At 37.9% G+C, this 19,504-nt stretch overlaps 1 protein-coding gene across 1 annotated transcript; it reads left to right on the top strand.

The window, feature by feature from the left end:
• The first annotated feature begins 2,936 nt into the window (after positions 1–2,936).
• On the top strand, positions 2,937–17,259 carry LOC113051589 (V-set and transmembrane domain-containing protein 2B-like). The gene is made up of 5 exons (XM_026215483.1): positions 2,937–3,857; positions 4,235–4,422; positions 5,066–5,095; positions 6,171–6,573; positions 16,749–17,259. The coding sequence occupies exons 1-5, from the start codon at positions 3,785–3,787 to the stop codon at positions 16,835–16,837; spliced, it is 783 nt and encodes a 260-aa protein (XP_026071268.1). The 5' UTR covers positions 2,937–3,784; the 3' UTR covers positions 16,838–17,259.
• The last annotated feature ends 2,245 nt before the right edge of the window (positions 17,260–19,504 follow it).

Raw genomic sequence — 19,504 nt, 5'->3', positions numbered from 1 at the left:
AGGTCTTCTGTACTACTTTAAGGACTGATGGGTGCAGATGGACTCAAAGGACCATAAACTATTTATTCTGTGTATAAACTTTATGTCTTTACTGTCACATTTAATCAATTCAAGGTATCCTTATATATACATTTTCTTTCAAAATAATAGAATTTTACAGTTTTTATAGTATAAAATCATTGCATTATGTCTATGGAAAGTCCCTATTAAACATTAAAACCCTGTGTTTGTGTGTGTGTGTGTGTGTGTGTGCGCGCGTGTTTTTGTGACATATCAGGACACAACTCTGTATAATGACATCACACAGGTATTACAAGGAGAGGGTGACTTACAAGGACATAACACATGTCCCCATTTTTTTAAAATGCTTTTAATCATACAGAATGAGGTTTTTTTTTTTTTTTTTTTTTTTTTTTTTTTTGAGAAAGTAAAAATGCACAAAGTTTCCTGTGAGGGTTAGGTTTAGGGTTGGTGTAGGGCGATAAAATATACAGTTTGTACAGTATAAAAACCATTACGCCTATGGAATGTCCCCACTTTCCACAAAAAGGTCTGGATTGTGTCACGAAAAGAAAAACACTGGCGCTAGTCTTGTTGTCAAGGACAAGCAGCTGACCGACTATACAAAAATACAAAAATGAGGCCAGCAATTTGATGGAATGTACAGGAAAAGGAAATCAGAAACATCAGCCGTGCTACATGGTTTAACAATAGAAATCTGAATCTTATAAGGTAAAGTGGGAAATGTTGTCAAAGTACTTGACTGATCAGCATCTTCCTATGACAGAAGGACAGATTACTGTTCAGTCCCTCTCTCTCTGATACACAGCCTCTTACTTCCTCTCCATTTCTCCCTCTCAATTGTGTATACTTTCTCATCTGGTTTTTCAACCACATTGAGCACTCTTGCATTCTCTTTCTCACCATCATCTCTGGAGCATCAGTACATCAATAAAGGGCAAACCCCTAATTTCAATAATGCCCTCACTCCATTTCTGCCTTTATCTCTCTCTCTCTCTGTCTCTCTCTCAGTTTCTCTCTTCCGTGTTGGTGAAGTGCTAATGGCAGTGTATGGGTGAACAAATGCTACATTATTGGCAGACAGGCAGCTGGGAGGGAGGGCTGTTTTAGGATTCAGCCAGAGAAGCACTCTGCTGCAGAAGCCTGGGACTCCAGGGACAGTGCTGGATTAGTGGTCAGATATGGTGACACATCCTTCAATTCAATGTGAATAAATATGTTTGTATTCGTTTTGAAGGACACATTATAGTATTAGAAAATGGATCTACAAAGATCTTGCTAATGTCCTAAAGGGATAGTTCACCCAAAAATTAAAATTACCCCTTGATTTACTCATACTCAAGTTCTTAAAACGTTTATTTTTGTATAGCACTTTTTAAAATACAAATCATTACAAAGCAACTTTACAGAAAATTACGTTTCTACGATATTTAGTAGTAGCTTATCAGTGGTGACTGTCAGTTTGTGCGCATATGACAGGAATTTTCAGAAAAAATAATACAAGACATAGTCAACCAGAACATTATTAACAGCAATTCTTATATGATGCAATCACACTTGTAGCCATATTTGTTAGTTCTGTTTGTTGTTTCAGGGTTAGCATCATCTGGGGTCCTCTGATGGGTTGGCATAAAAAAATAAAATAAAATAAACTTGAATAGCCTAGGTGTATATGGCTTTCTTCTTTCATACAAATTCAATCTGAGTAATATTAAAAAATAAAATGTCCTGGCTCTTCCAACCTTTATAATGACAGTGAATGGGTCATCGAGATTTTGAAGAAAAAGAAAATGCATCCATCCATCCTAAAAAGTACTCCACATAGCTCAGGGGTTTAATAAAGGCCCCCTGGAGTAAAAAGATGAATTTGTGTAAACAAAATATATATATATATATATATATATATATATATATATATATATATATATATATATATATATATATATATATATATCCATATTTAAAAGTTTTCCTTTGCTTTGAACAGAACTTGTGCGTTCAACAGTTAGCAGAGGATAGAGATAGAGAAGGTTTATATAGTTTTACATATGGATATTTTTCTTACACAAATCTATTCACTTCAGAAGGCCTCTATTAAACGCCCAGAGCCATGTGGGAATCTTTTTTATGATGGATGCTGTTTATTTGGCTTCAAAATCTCCCTCATTCACTGCCATAATAAAGCTTGGAAGAGCCAGGGCACATTTTTTGTACTATAACTCCGACTGTATTGGTCTGAAAGAAGAAAGTCATACACCTGTGGCTTGAGGGTGAACAAATCATGAGGTAATTAAGATTTTTGAGTGAACTATCCCTTTAATGACCTTAACATGGAAGTCATACTACTTATACTTGTGATAATAGGTGGTGTTGTTATTATAATAATAATAATAATTATTATTATTATTATTATTATTTTTTTTTTTTTTTTTTTTATTATTATTATTATTGACCAATATTTTAGCGTATATTGTCTATTTTTTATTTAGATTTTATTTAGCTCTCTGGATATCCAAACCAAGGCCAACAGACAATGTCTATAGGTAGTTTCCTGTCAGATTCCATAATGACATTTAGAAAATGTTTTTAATATGTCTATGTTTTTAAATGTATTTAAAACTGACATCTTAAAGATGTCTATTATACAGGAGATGCTTTCCATATGAAGTGATTTTTAACAGACATCTTAGAGACATGCAGTAGGTGGGCTATCTGGATGGCTAATGAGAATCGTAGACCAGCTAGAAACCAGCATATTCCAAAATAGTTACTAGATCTGGATTTTCCAACAGGGAGGAGAAGAAACGCAGATTACCTCGATGGTATTATTATTACCAGAGGCAAATGATGGAACAGAGACAGAGAGAGATTAAGTTGGTCTTCTGTTCATGACGCAACACCTGCTAATTTGATTGTCGCTTGTTGCTCTCGCAGAATAAACCGCATAGATCGCCGACGCTTTCTTTCTTTCTTCAGTGATTTGCTTTGCAAGTCCGCTGGTACGGTTTTCCTCTTATTGGTCGAGCAGTATGCTGATTTGAGAGACAGGACGGTTAGTTTGCTCCCAAACACCGTCAGTCTGTCAGTGGTCTGGAAATGCCAAAGCGCCTCCTCGCTGCTCGCGAGCTCACGCACACAAAGCAGAGGGTTCCGGTAGCGCGAGCTGGAACGATCCACTGATGCCGCATCTTCGGTTAGGTGTTTAACTGCTCCTTAAAAACGTCGAGGAGAATTCCTTGTCCTCAGACGTTTCTTTTTTTTTCTTCTTTCTTTCTTTTTTTTTTTTTTTTTCTTTTTTTTTTGGTTTGCGGATTTAGACACGGGATTGTTTTGTGATGGGTGGCGGAAACGAATCGCGGATTTTTTCTCTTTTTATAGAGACCAAAGTGAGCAGATTTCCCACTGTTGATAGTAAGTTTTATCTTGATAGGAAGCAATCGGAGGAACAGAGGATTATTTAGGGGCAAAGGATACTTACTCAAGACAATAGTACTTTTCACACACAGTTTTCCCAACAGAGAGTGGGTTTTCTGGTCCGCAACATTGGATTGTACATTTTGTTTGACTGACGCAGGCTCGTTTTGGAGTATCTTATTTGGAAATTTCGGTGCTTTTATTCTACATTTCGGGGAAGAAACTACATCTTATAAACAAGAAACCCGGATGAGACGAAGTTATGGATATGCCAATGAAATAAAACCTGTATCCCCAGGTCAAATGACCGCTATCATCTGTTCTCCGATCTGACCACTCTGTTTATGACATGGAAAAACGGGGACTCCACGGCGTCCTTTATTATTTAATTCTGAATGCGCCCCTGCTATTCTGTGTAAATGGTGAGTATAAACTTGAATAGATTTTAGTCTCTCCCATGTTGCGTATTTACTCATCCTGTAAGGATTTTTTATTTTTATTTTTTTTTACTCATGTGAAATTACGATATTGCACTTATTTAAGTTTCATTGTTTTTTATGTATTTTTTATTATTGTTATTATTATAATTATTATGCCATATCGTTGCATATGGTACCTGTTATTATATGAATATGGGTAGTAAAAATAATAAGTTGTTATGATTGCTTGTGGAGAACTGACCATACTCTCATCTGAACCATGGGCTACTAAAGCCACATACAGTTCAAGACAACGCTTTTAAAACACCTAAGTGAATCTATATGGTGGGTTTCTTTTAACTATCTTTTTTCTTTATAAGCCACATTTACTGAAGTGCCCAAAGATGTGAGTGTCGGTGAGGGCGAGGACATAGAGATGCCGTGCGCTTTTCGAGCCGTCGGAGTCTCGCCGTTCTCTCTGGAGATTCAGTGGTGGTACCTCAAGGAAGCGGCTCCTAAAGAGCTCGCTCACGAACTGCAGATTAGCGCTCCGGCCAACAGAGCCAAGGTAAATGGGCTTCCTTTGTTCTCAAAGCCGCTTGAACGCAGGCAGTTATGATGTGGCAGGGCTTCACGTGTTCAGATGCCTCTATTGGATCCCTTGTGATGAGCGTTCTCAGTTAAAAGCACTGAGGTGATTAATTATTAATTTATGTCGTTGAATCGAGTTGGGATGGGTGACTGTGTGGGTGGGCATTCAGAAGAAGAATAGGACTGTGATGTCATGTTTAATTATAAATAAAAAAAGAATAATAATAAAATAACTGGTACATGTTTACCAAGTCTTGATATGGTTTCTTGTACAAGGAACAATATCATAACATTCAATTGCTGACTCTCAAACCTAATCAAAAATAAAGTCTACTCAGCTTTGTCGATGGACCTGAAGGTGTCCTTTATTGAAAGTGACATATGAAACACTAAGTAAGTTGAAACAGTAATACGAATCCTGTCGCATATCAATATGAAAAATACCGCAAAACAGCACCAAAGCAAACTGTTGCTGTCCATGGTGCTACTGCAAGTGAACGGCCCTCTCGCTCATTATTATCTTCCAAGCGTCAATAAAAGTTGAACATATTGTGACAAGAGCAGCCTAATGAAACTAATCATGTTGGCTACTCATGTTGTTTTGATGTGATCTATTACAGGTTGCCCACCGGGACGCCACGAAAATAAGCGTGAGTATTACAATCCGTATCCACACTAACCATATTTTTTATTCATAACATTTTGTGATGTTTAGTAGAATCAGAATCTCGCTTGACGAAAGAAATTAAAATATGTAAGTATTAAAGTAAGTAGGGTAGGCTAATTAATCAAATAATGCTGTTGCGACGTTTTCCTCTAAAATGATCAAAGTGTGTGTACTAGAGAGAATGAGCACACAGATCAGTTGATATGATTTTTTTTTTTTTTTTTTTTTTTTTTTTTTTAGGAATGAATAAAAATAGACGCTGCTCTGAATCTGTTTACATAACTTTAGGGGGAAACGTGGTTGAGTTTTTAAAAAGGTCAAATAAACAAATAACTTAGGATCTGACGTATTGCGGTTGTCCATAATGCAACTTTACGAAATTTCAGCTAGCAATAAAACAGTTACTGAAAAAACTTTCAGTTTTTGTTATGTAATTAAAATGGTTTTCAAAGGGGTCAACTAGGCTATTGAAATAATAATAACAATAATTATAATAAAACTCTAGTTCTATAAAAATTAGCCTATATAGGCCCACAAATTCTAGTTCTATATGTAATTCTTAATTGGGACTCAGTCTTGTGAGGTTGGACTCGCAGAAATCATATTGCTCACGACTAGTAGGCTATGTTTGGTATACTATAGCCTGCGTGTGAGATGTGAATCAGTAATAAAGTAATAAACAATGACAGACGGCTACTTGTGTTTCGCAAACGAAACGTTCGAAACTGTTCCTAACGCAAGGTTATCTGGCGTACTGTTGCTATGGTGACCTCCCACTGCGAACGCGAATTCGAAAAGATCTCTTGGCTACAGATGAAAATGTAAAACGAATGTGCTTACTGTAAGCAGCAACTTGCATATATAGGCTAATGTGTGGAATTTAGCATGTAAAATGTATGCTACTTTTGTAAGGCTCTCCAACTAACCAGCCTCATGCCCGATAATTCCGACAAGTTTTGTTTAGTAGTAAATAATACGAATAATAATTGACTGGGCTGCAAAAACTACACGTCAATAAAACCTGTTGTGACGTGTCATGTATGTCTCTTTGTGAGCAGACGGTGAGGGTCCAGGGCAACGCTATTTCCCACAAGCTCAGCCTATCGGGTGTGCGGAAGGAGGACGAGGGAGTGTATGAGTGTCGGGTTTTGGACTTGTACTCTGATGAGACTCAGGAATACAAGGTGCAGGCCACTCTGCGCGTGACACCGCGCGAGGGAATGCTGGCCGAGGAGGCTGTATCTCACATCCAGAACCGATGGCCACTGAGGAACAGCAACACAGCGACGGGTGGACGGGCCACATCTGAGCCGGGCCAGGGTCAGGGGAAACCCCGCGTGCCTCCGCCGGTTGGAGTAGGACCCGCTCCTCCTTCAACGACTACAACGGGCTCTGCAGTCAAGTCGTCGGCTTCGCCTCGGCCGGGCAATTCATCTATCCTGAGACAACAACACGGATCCGGTGAGTGACAGTGCAACAGCGACACCGAGCGGTCTAGAGGGGAAAAATAATCAGGTGCTCGTGTTTGGTTGTGCTTTTATGTGTACTGTATTTATTTATTTAATGGAATTATTTTGGAAGCCAGGGCGTAGCTGAATACGTCTGAAAACATACTTGGTGCGTAGCCTAGGATAAGATGTGGCTTATATTGAAACTATGTTGGTTTATTTAATTACAAATACAGTTTAGGCATTTTATTCTGATATTATCCTTATAATATGAGTAAGCATATTTTGTTTTTGAAATACCTTCCAACAGAGAGGTTTCTTTATTTTCTAAATGTATGTGTGTGTGTGTGTGTAATGGCAGTAGGCTGTTAATTTGTGTTGCTCTGCCCCTTAACCTATAATTTAACTACGCCCATTCATTTAGAATGTTTATTAGGCTGTTTTACGCATGTGGACCATAGGCATGCCTCCACAATGTAGGCAATTTCAGATTTTATTATTCCTGTGGGGATATTTGGAGTTGGCAAAACCTGTAGGCACATTGCTTTACTATCATGGTGGGATGTTCAATTGATTTTTAGTTTTTTACAGTGAGCTAACATTTTATTTCTCTTAGTCCTTAGCCTAACCCTCCCTGAACACTCTTTGCATTTATAGATTTTAATTAAGGAATTATTTATTATGTTTATTAAGCTGTTTTCCTCTTGGGCACACCACCCCCACTATTCAATGAAGCACATCTCAGAATTATCATGATTGCTAGAAGGTAAAATTTGTCACCATGCCATATCAAATCTCTGGCCGCTCAGTAGGCAGTTGAAAATTTTGTGTTTTATGTGCGTGATGTTTTATTTATCATGCACTCTTATGCTGTGTAAATGAAAATGCAAGAGAGAAAAGCTGTTGACACCATGTCTGTCTTAAGCAGGAAGTGCCATTGCAATCTGTCCTGCCTCTGTGCAAAGTCTCGACCCTCCATGTCTCTTAATGACCATGGTGCAATGTGACAGAGAGGTTATCAAGATATCACCTTGTCTCTTTGACTCTTGACTCAAGATCAGGGCCTCTATTTATTGGGGGCTTCATTGGGGATTTAGAGGGTTGGGTGTGTTCTGTCACTGTGGGACTGATTCCTGAAGACAACAGAGGGTGATTGCATGAAGTCTCTGGCTGAGCCAGAGGAGCTTGTTTGTGACAGGGATGCATTATCCTGCAGTGACTCCTATACACCGTGGACTGGACTGATACAGTGAGGTTTACAGTTATAGTGGAAGGTAACTACCCAGTGAAGTCTCATGAAAGACCCCTGTAGTCAGTATGTTCTTGGACTTCATTGGTGAGCAAAACAAGATGTCATCCTATTAATCATGTTTTAATGCTGGTAACATTTCTTCTTATGGGAAATTAAGTCAAATTTTAGGTTCTCATAACAAGCTAGGTATATATGTATGTTTAAGATGCTACAATCCTTTCAATCCAGCAAAATATCCTTATTATGTGTAGCTTTAATTTATGTTTAAAGGGGGGGGGGTGAAATGCTATTTCATGCTTACTGAGTTTTTTACACTGTTAAAGAGTTGGATTCCCATGCTAAACATGGACAATGTTTAAAAAATTAATTTGTACGTTTGAAGGAGTATTTTTGGAACAAAAATACTCCTTCCGGTTTGTCACAAATTTCGGAAAGTTTTTTTTCGAGTATGGCTCTGTGTGACGTTAGATGGAGCGGAATTTCCTTATATGGGTCCTGAGGGCGCGTCTGCCGGAAGAGCGCGCGCTCCCGTATAGCACACATAGACAGTAATAGAAGATAGCACAGCACTGAGAGCACAACAGACTTCACTGATCAGAGCGAGAGCGTCGCGAAATGTCACAGAAGTGTGTTTTTGGTTGCCAGGGCAAGACAACCCTGCACAGATTACCAAAAGAGAAACAGCATTAAGGGACCAGTGGATGGAGTTTATTTTTACAGAGCATCAACGGAGTTGTGCAAGTGTTTTTGTTTGTTCCCTGCATTTCGAAGATGCTTGTTTTACAAACAAGGTCCAGTTTGACGCCGGATTTGCACATCGTTTATTTCTTAAGGATAATGCAATCCCAACGAAAAAGGGTCACGATCGTGTGTTGGAACCACACAATCTTCAGAAAAATTATTCTAAACTGTACCAAATTAGGGTTCTTCTGCTTGAATCAATAGCAGAACCCATTTTGTTGCTAAATAGAAACATAAATACATAGAGAAGTAATACACAAAATAGAAACAGAAAAAATGTGTAATGAAGAATTTCCAGTGAAATATTTTCACAATTATCTACGATGCCTTCAAAGCGGTGGTTCAACCAAAAAATGTAACCATTATCATTTAATTACTCTCAAGTTCTTCCAAACCTGTAAGAGTTTTTTTTTTTTTTTTTTTTTATATTTGAAAAAAATAATAATAACAATAAAAAAAAAAAACATAACAATAATCCATGCTTTTAAACAGGCTACAGCAAAGTTCCCTGTACAAACAAAATTAAATTGTCAAATGTATGTTTAGTTGTTTTTAATTATTTCTTGTTGAAGATGCTTAAGCAGCAGGATGCATTTGATCCTATATAAAACAATGGCACATGCTGGAACCTTTGAGACAATGACAACCGTGTGTATATATAGATGAGTGTTTGTGTGTGCGAGTGACTGTATGTGTGCCAACATGCTCAGCCAGCCTTATCTTTAGTGCAGCCAGACATGGAGGCAGCCATTTGGCGAGCATGTCGGACATTAAGAGGGCCAGTGAGTGCACTGATCCTCCACGGTACTGCATTCCAGGCTTTATTTCCCTCTCTCTACATTTTGGCTTGTCATACAAAATCATGAATTAACCTTTATTATTATTTTCTTTAATGTATATTTGGGTAATTTACCTTTGCTACAAATACAAGCCAAGGGTTTCAAATCTCCACTGCATCTCCCTCATTTGACATTAATTGATCATTTGTGTAAGTTTTCTTTAATTTTTGTAGGCTACCTTTGCAGTTGTTATGATGGAGAGCCCACATTACACTTCTGAATGTGGGAAGGGAGTTTTGTGTCTGTCATTCACAGGGTCAGGCAAATTGATTCAAATGAACCAGCCAACCAGCGCTAGTCACTCTGTCATGACTCAGTAAATGCTTTGCCACATTTAACATTGACAGAAAGATCTCCAATTTATTTTGTATGTCTCCTTTTCTCTTTTTGGTTAAGAGCTCTGCTTTTGTCATTGGAGTGAGAAGGTTAAAGAGTCATCTGCCACATTTGAAGGATTGCACCTTTCAGCTCTGACCACAGTGGCAGCTTTTGAGGAGAGAAAGAAAATTCACCCCTCGTTGCTCACGCTCACTCTCATTCTCTCTCTCTCTCTCTCTCTCTCTCTCTCTCTCTCACACACACACACACACACACACACACAGCTACTCTTTTGGAAACACGCATCTGTCACTTTTCCACAATGTCATGTCATTGAGTGACAGAAACAATTAATATGAAAGGAATGCCACGGGCAGGAGCTGATAAGCTTGGCCTTCTGCACACAGTCAGGTGCGTCGAATTGCCTCTTGCTGGTTTTGCTTCTTTTATTTGTTATTTTCCCCAGCAGGACTGGGTGGCATGTCTGTCCTTACTGGAAAGAACAGATTAACTCATCATGCTATTGAAAATGACCACAGATGCACGCAAAGCCCAAGAACAATAAGGTTACAAAAACGCAGGTCTCTAAGGAACAGTTTCTGTCTGATCGCTCCTCTCATGAGAGTGTCAAGCATTAAAATGTGTGTTTTTGTACACCTGCTCTATAATTGATTGCCATTTGTGGTAATGTTTGCTGGAATAAGACGTTGTCTCAGTATTCAGTTTGTTTAATTAATTCGGAAGCTCATTTCATATTAATGCCAATGCTCTTTGTGGTTTTATTTTATTATAATAATCTATTATATTATATTGGCGGTTTGAGAAAGTCAAAAATAAACAAAATGAAGACAAACAGAGAAAGAAAAAGAAGAGAAGAAGCACAAACTGGCTTATGCAATCTCTACCCACAAGGCATTATGCCACCTCTGGTGACCTTGGCGTCCTTGATAAGTTTATATCACTCCAGCGGCACAGCTGTTTTTAATCTAGTCTCTGTTTGTCTGTGAGTGTGTTTTCTCAGAACTCAACATTCCCTCTTGATCTAACGCTCTCAAACATCAATCAGGTTATTTTGCGTGCATGATAACTCTACACAACACATGTGTGCCATTCCTGGTTCAGTTTTACTTACTTTTCAAGCACATTTTTGCCTCCCACACATTTTGCAAACTTAAAACACCTGTTATCAAACTGCGTTCCCCTTGAGAGCGAGCACAGGGGGGTGTGGTGGTGGGCTGATTGTGTGCTTGAGGGGACAATCCCAGTGTTTAGTGGTGCTGCACAGCTTTCACACGCACCTGATGAATCTCATCCAGCTGCAGACCCACTTGCTGCAGACATGTTTTAACTGGAAATGTTTGTGCATTGTCACTGTGTGGGAAGCACTTCAGCACTCTTAGGCGAGTGTTAATTGTTACATCTAAGCTTCTGTCATGTTGGGACACTGTGTTTAGTTGTGTACCTGCTGACTCCACTAGGGAAATCAAGGGGAACATTCTCTCAATCTAGTTTTTGTTTGGCTACATAACTCACATAAAGACAGCAAGAGAGACAGAGAGAGAGAGATGAAGGTAAGCCTGAGCATAAAGCATTAGAGAATAAATAATAGATATATGATAGCTGGCTAAAATCGGTGTAGAAAGAGGTTTAAAAATAAAAGATGACAGAATAAATGGCCAGTCTAGAGAAAAATAAGACCGCTTCATGACTCATTGTCAGCTGTTTCAATCAAAGACTGTTTTCACTAACCCAACCCATCACGAATCTGTAAAGACTTAAATGGCATGTTACTTACATGTTATTTACATCTGTACTGATAGCATGTATCAATACTGCACACAGTGTAAACAAGATGCTATTTGCCGTTACACAGAATTTGTTGTTATTTACTACTGTAAATTTAATTTTACTTAGTTTACACACCGTGTACTAGCCAGGTTTAATATATTCCATTGAAAGAAATTTGTCTATCAAAACCAAACACAAAAATGATGGTACATTGCAGTCAATCACAAAATAGCCAATCAAGACAGTTTGTGACCTCTATCAGGCCCTGTTTCCACCTAGTATTAAGTATTTTACATAATACAAACTCAAGTGGCCAAGTGGATGCATTACTGTTTCCATCTAGTCTCCTATTTCCAGATTTATTTCATAGAAACACTGCCCTTATATTCTGTCACACTCACACACTCACACTTTCATTTCTTTCATGGGAACGTTGTGTCTGTGTGAATTCTATTGGATAAATGAACCCATGTTATGTGGCTTGTTTTGGTTTGCTTTGTCAGAGCATGTTCCAGAACAATCATGTGTTAAGGTGTGGTGACATTGGTGTATTGTTGCAGGCAAAAGAGGTCCATTGTCAACTGCCAATAGTATAAGCTCTCCAGCTGTAAAAAGTAAAAATAACAACATGTTTTAATGTTTAATATACACTTGGAGCGCTTCTTTAGTCCAGTAAATGTATGGTGTTGGTGTGGCCACCTGGAGCTATGTCGCAGAAATAGTAACCAAGAAACTGACTAAAAGATATCGACTATTTATATATAATGTAAATAGCTGCTGCCGAAAACATAGGGCTTTTAAGCAGAAACATATTGTTTGGGCATCTTTTCATAAATGCAAAATGGCCAAAAAATGATCAGTATGTATACAACGTTGTTGGTTTAGCCTCTTTTTTCAGCCATTAAGTGTAAAAACGTTTTGTTCACTGAAGCTCTGCTCTTGTCCAGAGGGAACAAGTGTCACTTTTCTTGTCTCGTCCGTTTTCAGTAGGCCCTTTTCACATGGCATCTTGTTCTTACTTCCGCCAGCATAGTAAAGCACTATCACTACCAGCGTGGAGTGCACCCAGACGCTCGTACAACTGGCATCTCAAACGAACTTACCGAATACCGATCGACAAGATTTTTTTAACTTGAAGTCGAGGGAGGAGTTGAAAACAGAGCACTGCAGTCACTGATGCCCGCGTCTCTCGCGCACTGTTTACTGTCTTTATTGCAGTTAGATGAAGTTGGTTAGATATATTTCTCAAATAAACAAACGTTTAAGACATTGTCATGTGGAAAGCCTTTTCATTCAGTAATGTATGTCCTGCTTGCAGTGCCTCTATGTACAAGAATAGTTCAACATAACAAGCTTGTGCTATTTAAATATCAATAAATGGGGTCTATAATTTTAGAACTATACGCGGATATCCTTTTTGTTTTGTTTCAATATTAAGCAACTTTATTTTTTAACTGGATAATTAGTTTCTTTTCAGACCACTTGCCTTTATGGATGGGAAACTTGCCATGTAGTAAAAAAGATTTAATATAAAAAATGACTTGTGTCCATGTCATTTACCCATAGTAATGTAAATAAAAACAAAATCACGTGATCTGTCTTTTTATTGCCGAACTGTACAGGGAATTTAATTTACACAGTATAACGTGTCTCACAAATTATCCAAGGAAAGACATAAACTGAAAAAAAAGAAAACAAGAGAAAAGGTTTCAAGTATGTATTTTGTGTGGACACATAATCGTTATCATACAAATCTGAAAGCAAGCAAGCTACCCATCTAAAGCAGATGCGGAAAAATGTTCGCAAAAGGACCCCACTGTAAGTGCATTAGCATTACTAGTCTTAACTCTTAACTAATGCCTTTCATAAATCAAGTTTTCCCCACATTTTCCGAGAAGTCTCCGGTGTAACGGTATAACGGAAGTACAGATACACTGCTTTGCAGGAAAGCGGAAGTTAGCTGACGTCACTGTGAAAAGGGCCTATTTTTTATTTATTTATTTATTTTCATAGGCTTACTGTATGTGAAGATGTAAATCATGTATATCATAATCACTGCAATTTTGTACCATGGTTTTGATATTATAACTCATTATAGATCCTTTAAGATGCTGTATGTAGGTTTGAGACCGAATGGTTGATCTAGGCATTGCAGTCCAAATTCAGGAACAAGCGCACTTGACGATTAACGAAAATATAATACACTCTGTTTTCCAGCAACTGGCAACCCAGGATGCCGCAATACAATTGAGTAAACTGGCAAAGGGCGGGTTTCACAAAGCAAAACAATGATAGACATTCCGGGCTTCAACGCACATTTTCAAAGGACAATAACTGACTGTACCATTGTTTTTCAGATAAACAAGAATGTTAACTTAAATATATGGTATTTTTATGCTTTAATAGAGTCAAAAACTTTAAGTACTTGAAATGAAAAATCTTTGCAGGAGTCATTGATTTACTACACCAGTCTATGCATTCACATGCATGCTGGGGCAGCCCAGTGTATGCCTGTAGCTTATAGCACATTTTTGACAATCCATAGTCAATTGGATTTTGAGGTGTGTAGAGTGAGCTGCTGAAACTCTATTATCCCTCAGAGGGAGAGGAACATGGTCTCAGCTCAACAGATATGATCACACAGTAACCCTCTAATCCTTCATCTTTAAAGTCCATTGCTTCTGATCTCCCAGTGGGCCCTCAAGGGCCATTAGCTCTGCTTAAGAACACCTGCTGAGATCAGAAGGGAGTGAAAACAGCTGATAAAAGCAAAATGTGACGTGACTTCTTTTCAAAAATTCTGTAATGTAGCAAGAACACTGCAGTTATAATGCTGTTGTTATTACCAATATAAAATGATTCAGGAGTGGGCTGCTCATACATCAGGATGATTTGCCATCCTTAAGATAACCATGTTCCCTGCATTGCTTCAGGGGAAACTAATGCAGAAAGTCAGGTCATTTCTACTTGGCCCGAGGGCTGGACAGTTGTGAATATCGCTGAGAGCCAATACATTTAAGAACAGGGCCAGTTAAGAAAATTCTGCTTCTTACAGTGACTAGTCCGCATAAAAAAATGCAATCTCAAGGTTGTGGCAAGACTTGAGGCAAGATGCTTCATGTAGCATATAGTTAAAAGAGTGAAAAAATGAGCAATGGGGGAGCACATGACCCAGGAATTAAGTTCTTCTACACACTGTATGAGAACCATAATATTATAATATATTAAAAGTGGCACTGACCCTGATCAATGGGGTGTGTTTATTAAATATGTTATTAAGCGAACAGACAGATTAACGTTGTTTTCAAGAGGGTCTGAATGAGGGAGAGGAGGAGATTACTGATGACATGTGAGTAATGAGCTGGACACAGGCCCTCTGCGTCGATGCTGACTGTAATTATTTCCACAACAGTCAGGGTCATGACTTTGCCATTTTAGCTGATTTGCACGTCTGCTCGTGTTTTCACTTACCGTTTTTTATAATCTCATGTGTATCTATCATGTCCCTTGGTTGGAGATTTTCTTTGCAGGCAGAGTGACTTTTTTAAGGAAGATTTATGGAAGACCCTTAGGTTTTAGGTCTAATATAGCTTCGATATATCAGTTTTTAACTCTTTCCTCACCACTGATGTCATTTGTTACACCACGCTTCTCCGCCAGTGGCAGGTTATTCCAGCAATCCATGTTTTCAGTGCTAGATCTGTGTAAAATAGAAGGAGCGGATGCTCAGGTAAGCTAACATGATATGCAAGCTTTGGAGGTGTTGATGATAGTGTTGGGAGTCTTTTGAAAGTTTGAATCAATTGAACAGTTTGCAAAATGATTTACTGTTTTGAAGCATTCAAAATATCTCATGCTGAAGTATCTTTGTCAGAATGGTGCAACTGGTTTTATTATAGTAAAAGTGTATTAACCCATGTTTTTCTTTTTTCTTTTTTTCTTTTTTTCTTTTTTCTTTTTTTTGGGGGGGGGAGGGGGGGGGTTATTTACCAAAATTTGTATGACCACAGTTTTACTACACATATCATGGTTAAACTATGGCTAGTGTAGCAAAACCAAGGTTAATTTGTGGTTACCAAGGTTTAACTGTAGTAACCATGTTTTTGGATTAATACAGTATGTAGTAAAAACATGGTTAATTTTTTGTAAGGGGATGTCTCAGTAATTCAGACAGAAAAGCTGAATGTTTTCTTTGTGTCAGATCAAGAGTTAGCCCTGCTGTAATTTTCGACTTTACAGAAAGAGCATGAAACTGAATCACACTGATTTACAACCACCCTGCACATAATCAACCAACCATGCACGAGTACAACACCATCCTCTTCCCTTTACAATCATGATGATAGAAGAGAGGAAGATAAATAGATGTGGTTACTTTAAACATATGGCCATGCTCCAGGAGCCCACTGTAAGACATGTTTCTAGAGCTGCTGTGATGTTGTGCTAGCTAGCTGTTGCTGTCACGCCATGCTAATCTCTCCAGTAGAGTAAGAGTAAAGGAGCGCCATGAGAAATGGCCATGGGAAAATCAGAACTGCAGAAAACAGACGGCCGTTTCACACTCTAAAAGTCAGCAGCGCTGCAGCCCCGTTAAGCAGTGATTCATTACCAGTGTGTTTATGTCTTGCGTACATGTTTATATTGGAGGGATGTGTGATCAAAATGTATCCTTCTGGCATTTTCTTGTGTCTGTTATGTGTTTGTGTAAGTGCGTTCTTGTCACAAACTGTTCCTGTATTCTGCTGTGGCGTTGTTGGCTAGAACTCAATAGGCCTGTGGGCTGCTGTTTTGCTGTCAGTCACAGAGAGGGAATGTCATGTAGTCTCCACACAAGGACATGTAGCTTACATTGAGGCCCTTTAGGGCTCTCCTCTACATGTGTGCCTTTTTTAAACTTCTCCAGCAGAGCAAGCTGTTTTGCTATTGTACATTACTGTTCGTAGCAGTTATTATGAAAGAGCCATTTGAAGGACTATGAACTATATGAACCACATGCTGAATCAGATTTGGATGCAATAAACTTCCACAATTTCCTTAAAGCAATGAAAATGCTCAGTTTTCCAAACTAACACTAATGTTTTTGGTAAATTAATATTTTTTTTACAAATAAAACTGATGATATTTATTTAATTTGAGTGAGCACTGTGATCTAACAAACATTTCTCTCTCTCTCTCTCTCTCTCTCTCTCTCTCTCTCTCTCTCTCTCTCTCTCTCTGCTGTTTTTCTTTTCTTTCCTTTTTTTTGTGCAGGTTCTGGAGCCATGGCAACCACTGAGCCACTCCTTTTCTTCACTCTGCTGCTCCTACATAAGCTCCTCCCCTTCCTGTTTGCCTGCTAAGAGACCACAGCCAAACAGCTCCCAATGATCTCACTTTATGTACCAAACGACAAAGGGAAAATATAACTACATATATATATAACTATATCTAAATATATCTACCATTGTGGCTCATCACAGAGAGGAATGGGATATGATATCATATGGGAATATAAATATAGTGGTGGGGGAAAAAATCTGAATAATAAAGAGAAGGCCATGTTTTGTTTTGTTTTCTGGGACTTGTGTAGAAGATCCATCTCAGATTTGGATGTAAAATGGATTCTATAAGAAGCATGATGAAAAACAACAAAAAAATTAAAAGGAGTCTATGTGAATTAAAGCTTCACAACTGTGTGATACACACAACTGACACCCATAAACGCTGCATCCAATTTCCAAATACTAGTGTTTGCCTTGCTAAATGCATGGCTCTCTTAATTTATTATCATTGTTGTTTATTTTTATATATAGTTGTTTTTATGATTATGATTTTTTTATTATTATTATTATTATTATTATTATTATTATTATTATTATTTAGTATAAGTATTTTTTTTTTTTTTTCTGTTTTCCTCTTTTTTTCAGTACGGTTTTAATTTTCTTTTCCATTGTTCTTATGGAAGTACCTGATATTGAATCATAAACAACTTGGACTTTTGAGTGTGCATTGTTTTTCGTCATTTGCTTTTTGATAATTTAATCCACCTTTTTTGCATGAACTATTCTGCTGTCTAATTTTTCATTTCATTATTGTGAAAGAGGGCGCTCTCTCATGTCAGTTCTTTCTATAAGACTGTGTGTAATACTGTGTATTCAGTTCCCTCACATCTGATTCTGAGTTCTCAAGCATTTTTGTCTCATAATGTATAAAAATGCAACCTTATATATTTTGATCAAATAAGGCACATGTTACCATAGTTGTTGTTAGTCACCTCTAATAATGTTTATTTTTATTAAAGGTATAGTGTTCAAAATAAGACATTCATTTATAGAATTTAAAAAGAAAGAAAGAAAAAAAAACATTGCTATGTTGCAAACACGGTTGAAATAAAAGTTGTTTCTTTAAAAAAAAAAAAATAGTTCTTTAGGTTTTTACATCTCAAAGGCTTTTTTTTTTTTTTTTTTTTTAATTCTAGTGCATTAACAAGTGTGTCCAGGCTAAACACTCTAGCATCCCACATTTGTCATGAACTGTAATGTATTCTTCACAAGAGGATAAGCCCAATTCCAGCTGAAAAACACATTACTCTCGCTAGCATCACCAACTGAGCACAGCTGGCATACAACTCATGGTTCATTTCATTAGTCAAATGTAAGTCACCCTGTCAAATAACTCTTAACTCTCTGCTGCGGTCTTCACTGAACCCTGCTCCACTCTCTTCCGCTCTACCTAAACACATCTCCTGATGAATGGCAGACACATTGTTCCTTGCTAAAACACTGCATAATGGAAGTGTGCAAGGCATCACATAACAAACCAGCCTCTCACTGACTCAGACATTCATTGTGTTTATCGCCTCCAAGTAACTGACTTTCACTCACTTTTAATTTAACATGCACAATGAAAAGTCGTGCATAAATAACCATTTATACAAACATAAATGCATCCAACGGGTAAAACGAGCATCCAGAGAACAAGTCACCAAAACATTGCCATTTTTCTTTTTTAAAACAAAATGAGCCAGTTGGCTTTTATTTTTCATGGTGAAAGCCAATCAAATTAATGAGTGTTTGATGTGGCCATTTGTATGTGTTACACAACATCTGACAAGACCCTGAGTACTTTCCCCACTGCTGTAAATCATCCCTCACTCAAGTAGACTTACACAGCTCTCTCTTACTTCCTCCTCTCATTCCTTCCAAAATCCACTTCTAAAGAAGATATCAGAGATGGAATGTGAAAATCATGCTATTGATGTTGCATTCGATGCAAATGCACTTTCTTGTAAGACACAATAACAAAGTACATAGTAATTATAATTGCTTTTTCATTGATTTATTTATTTGCACTTTTTTGATGGCAATGAAATGATTAAAATGATAAAGCAACAGAGGGTTGACGTAACTTTTTTTGATTTAGCCTAATAATCCCATCAGGAGAAATAATAATAATAATAATAATAATAATAATAATAATAATAATAAAAACATGTACAAAAGTAAACAGTGATTGACTTATAATACAAGTGTAGAGTTATACACTAAACAGCCACAACATTAAAACCATCTAAGCAATATTGTGTAGGTCCCCCGCGTGCTGCCAAAATAGCTCTGATGCTTTGAGCCTTAGACTCCACAAGACCTCTGAATGTGTCCTGTTGCGTCTTGTGGACACCAAGACATTCGCAGCAGATCTGCAGCAATCTGTTAGGTTGGTGGTACAGGGAGTGTCAAACAGACATCCACATAAATGCCAGGTCCAAAGGTTTCCCAGCAGAACGTTGCTCAGATCCGGCCTGCCTTCTTCTCATAGTTTATCCTGCTGTCATCTCTTTCCCAGGTAAACAACGCACACACTGGTTTCACCTGATTTCAACATCGTTCATTAAAACAGGTATTCTGCTAGCACTATTGTTGTTTACGAAGCCCATGTGCTCATTTTTAGCTAATTTTGGAAAACAGGGGTCATCATGGGCACTCTGCCCCAGTCGATGCACTATGTGTGTTGACACCTACCTATCATGG

This window comes from Carassius auratus, chromosome 32 (assembly GCF_003368295.1).
Source record: "Carassius auratus strain Wakin chromosome 32, ASM336829v1, whole genome shotgun sequence".
Taxonomy (NCBI): domain Eukaryota; kingdom Metazoa; phylum Chordata; class Actinopteri; order Cypriniformes; family Cyprinidae; genus Carassius; species Carassius auratus.
Note: the sequence above shows the minus strand (reverse complement) of the source record. Positions and strands in the feature narration are given on the sequence as shown.

Bases quoted from the DNA above. Each gene is read 5' to 3' on its own strand.
- LOC113051589 (XM_026215483.1), top strand. From the start codon at position 3,785: ATGGAAAAACGGGGACTCCACGGCGTCCTTTATTATTTAATTCTGAAT. The intron at 3,858-4,234 runs GTGAGTATAAAC...TTTCTTTATAAG, and splicing joins CCTGCTATTCTGTGTAAATG to CCACATTTACTGAAGTGCCC. The intron at 4,423-5,065 runs GTAAATGGGCTT...GATCTATTACAG, and splicing joins CTCCGGCCAACAGAGCCAAG to GTTGCCCACCGGGACGCCAC.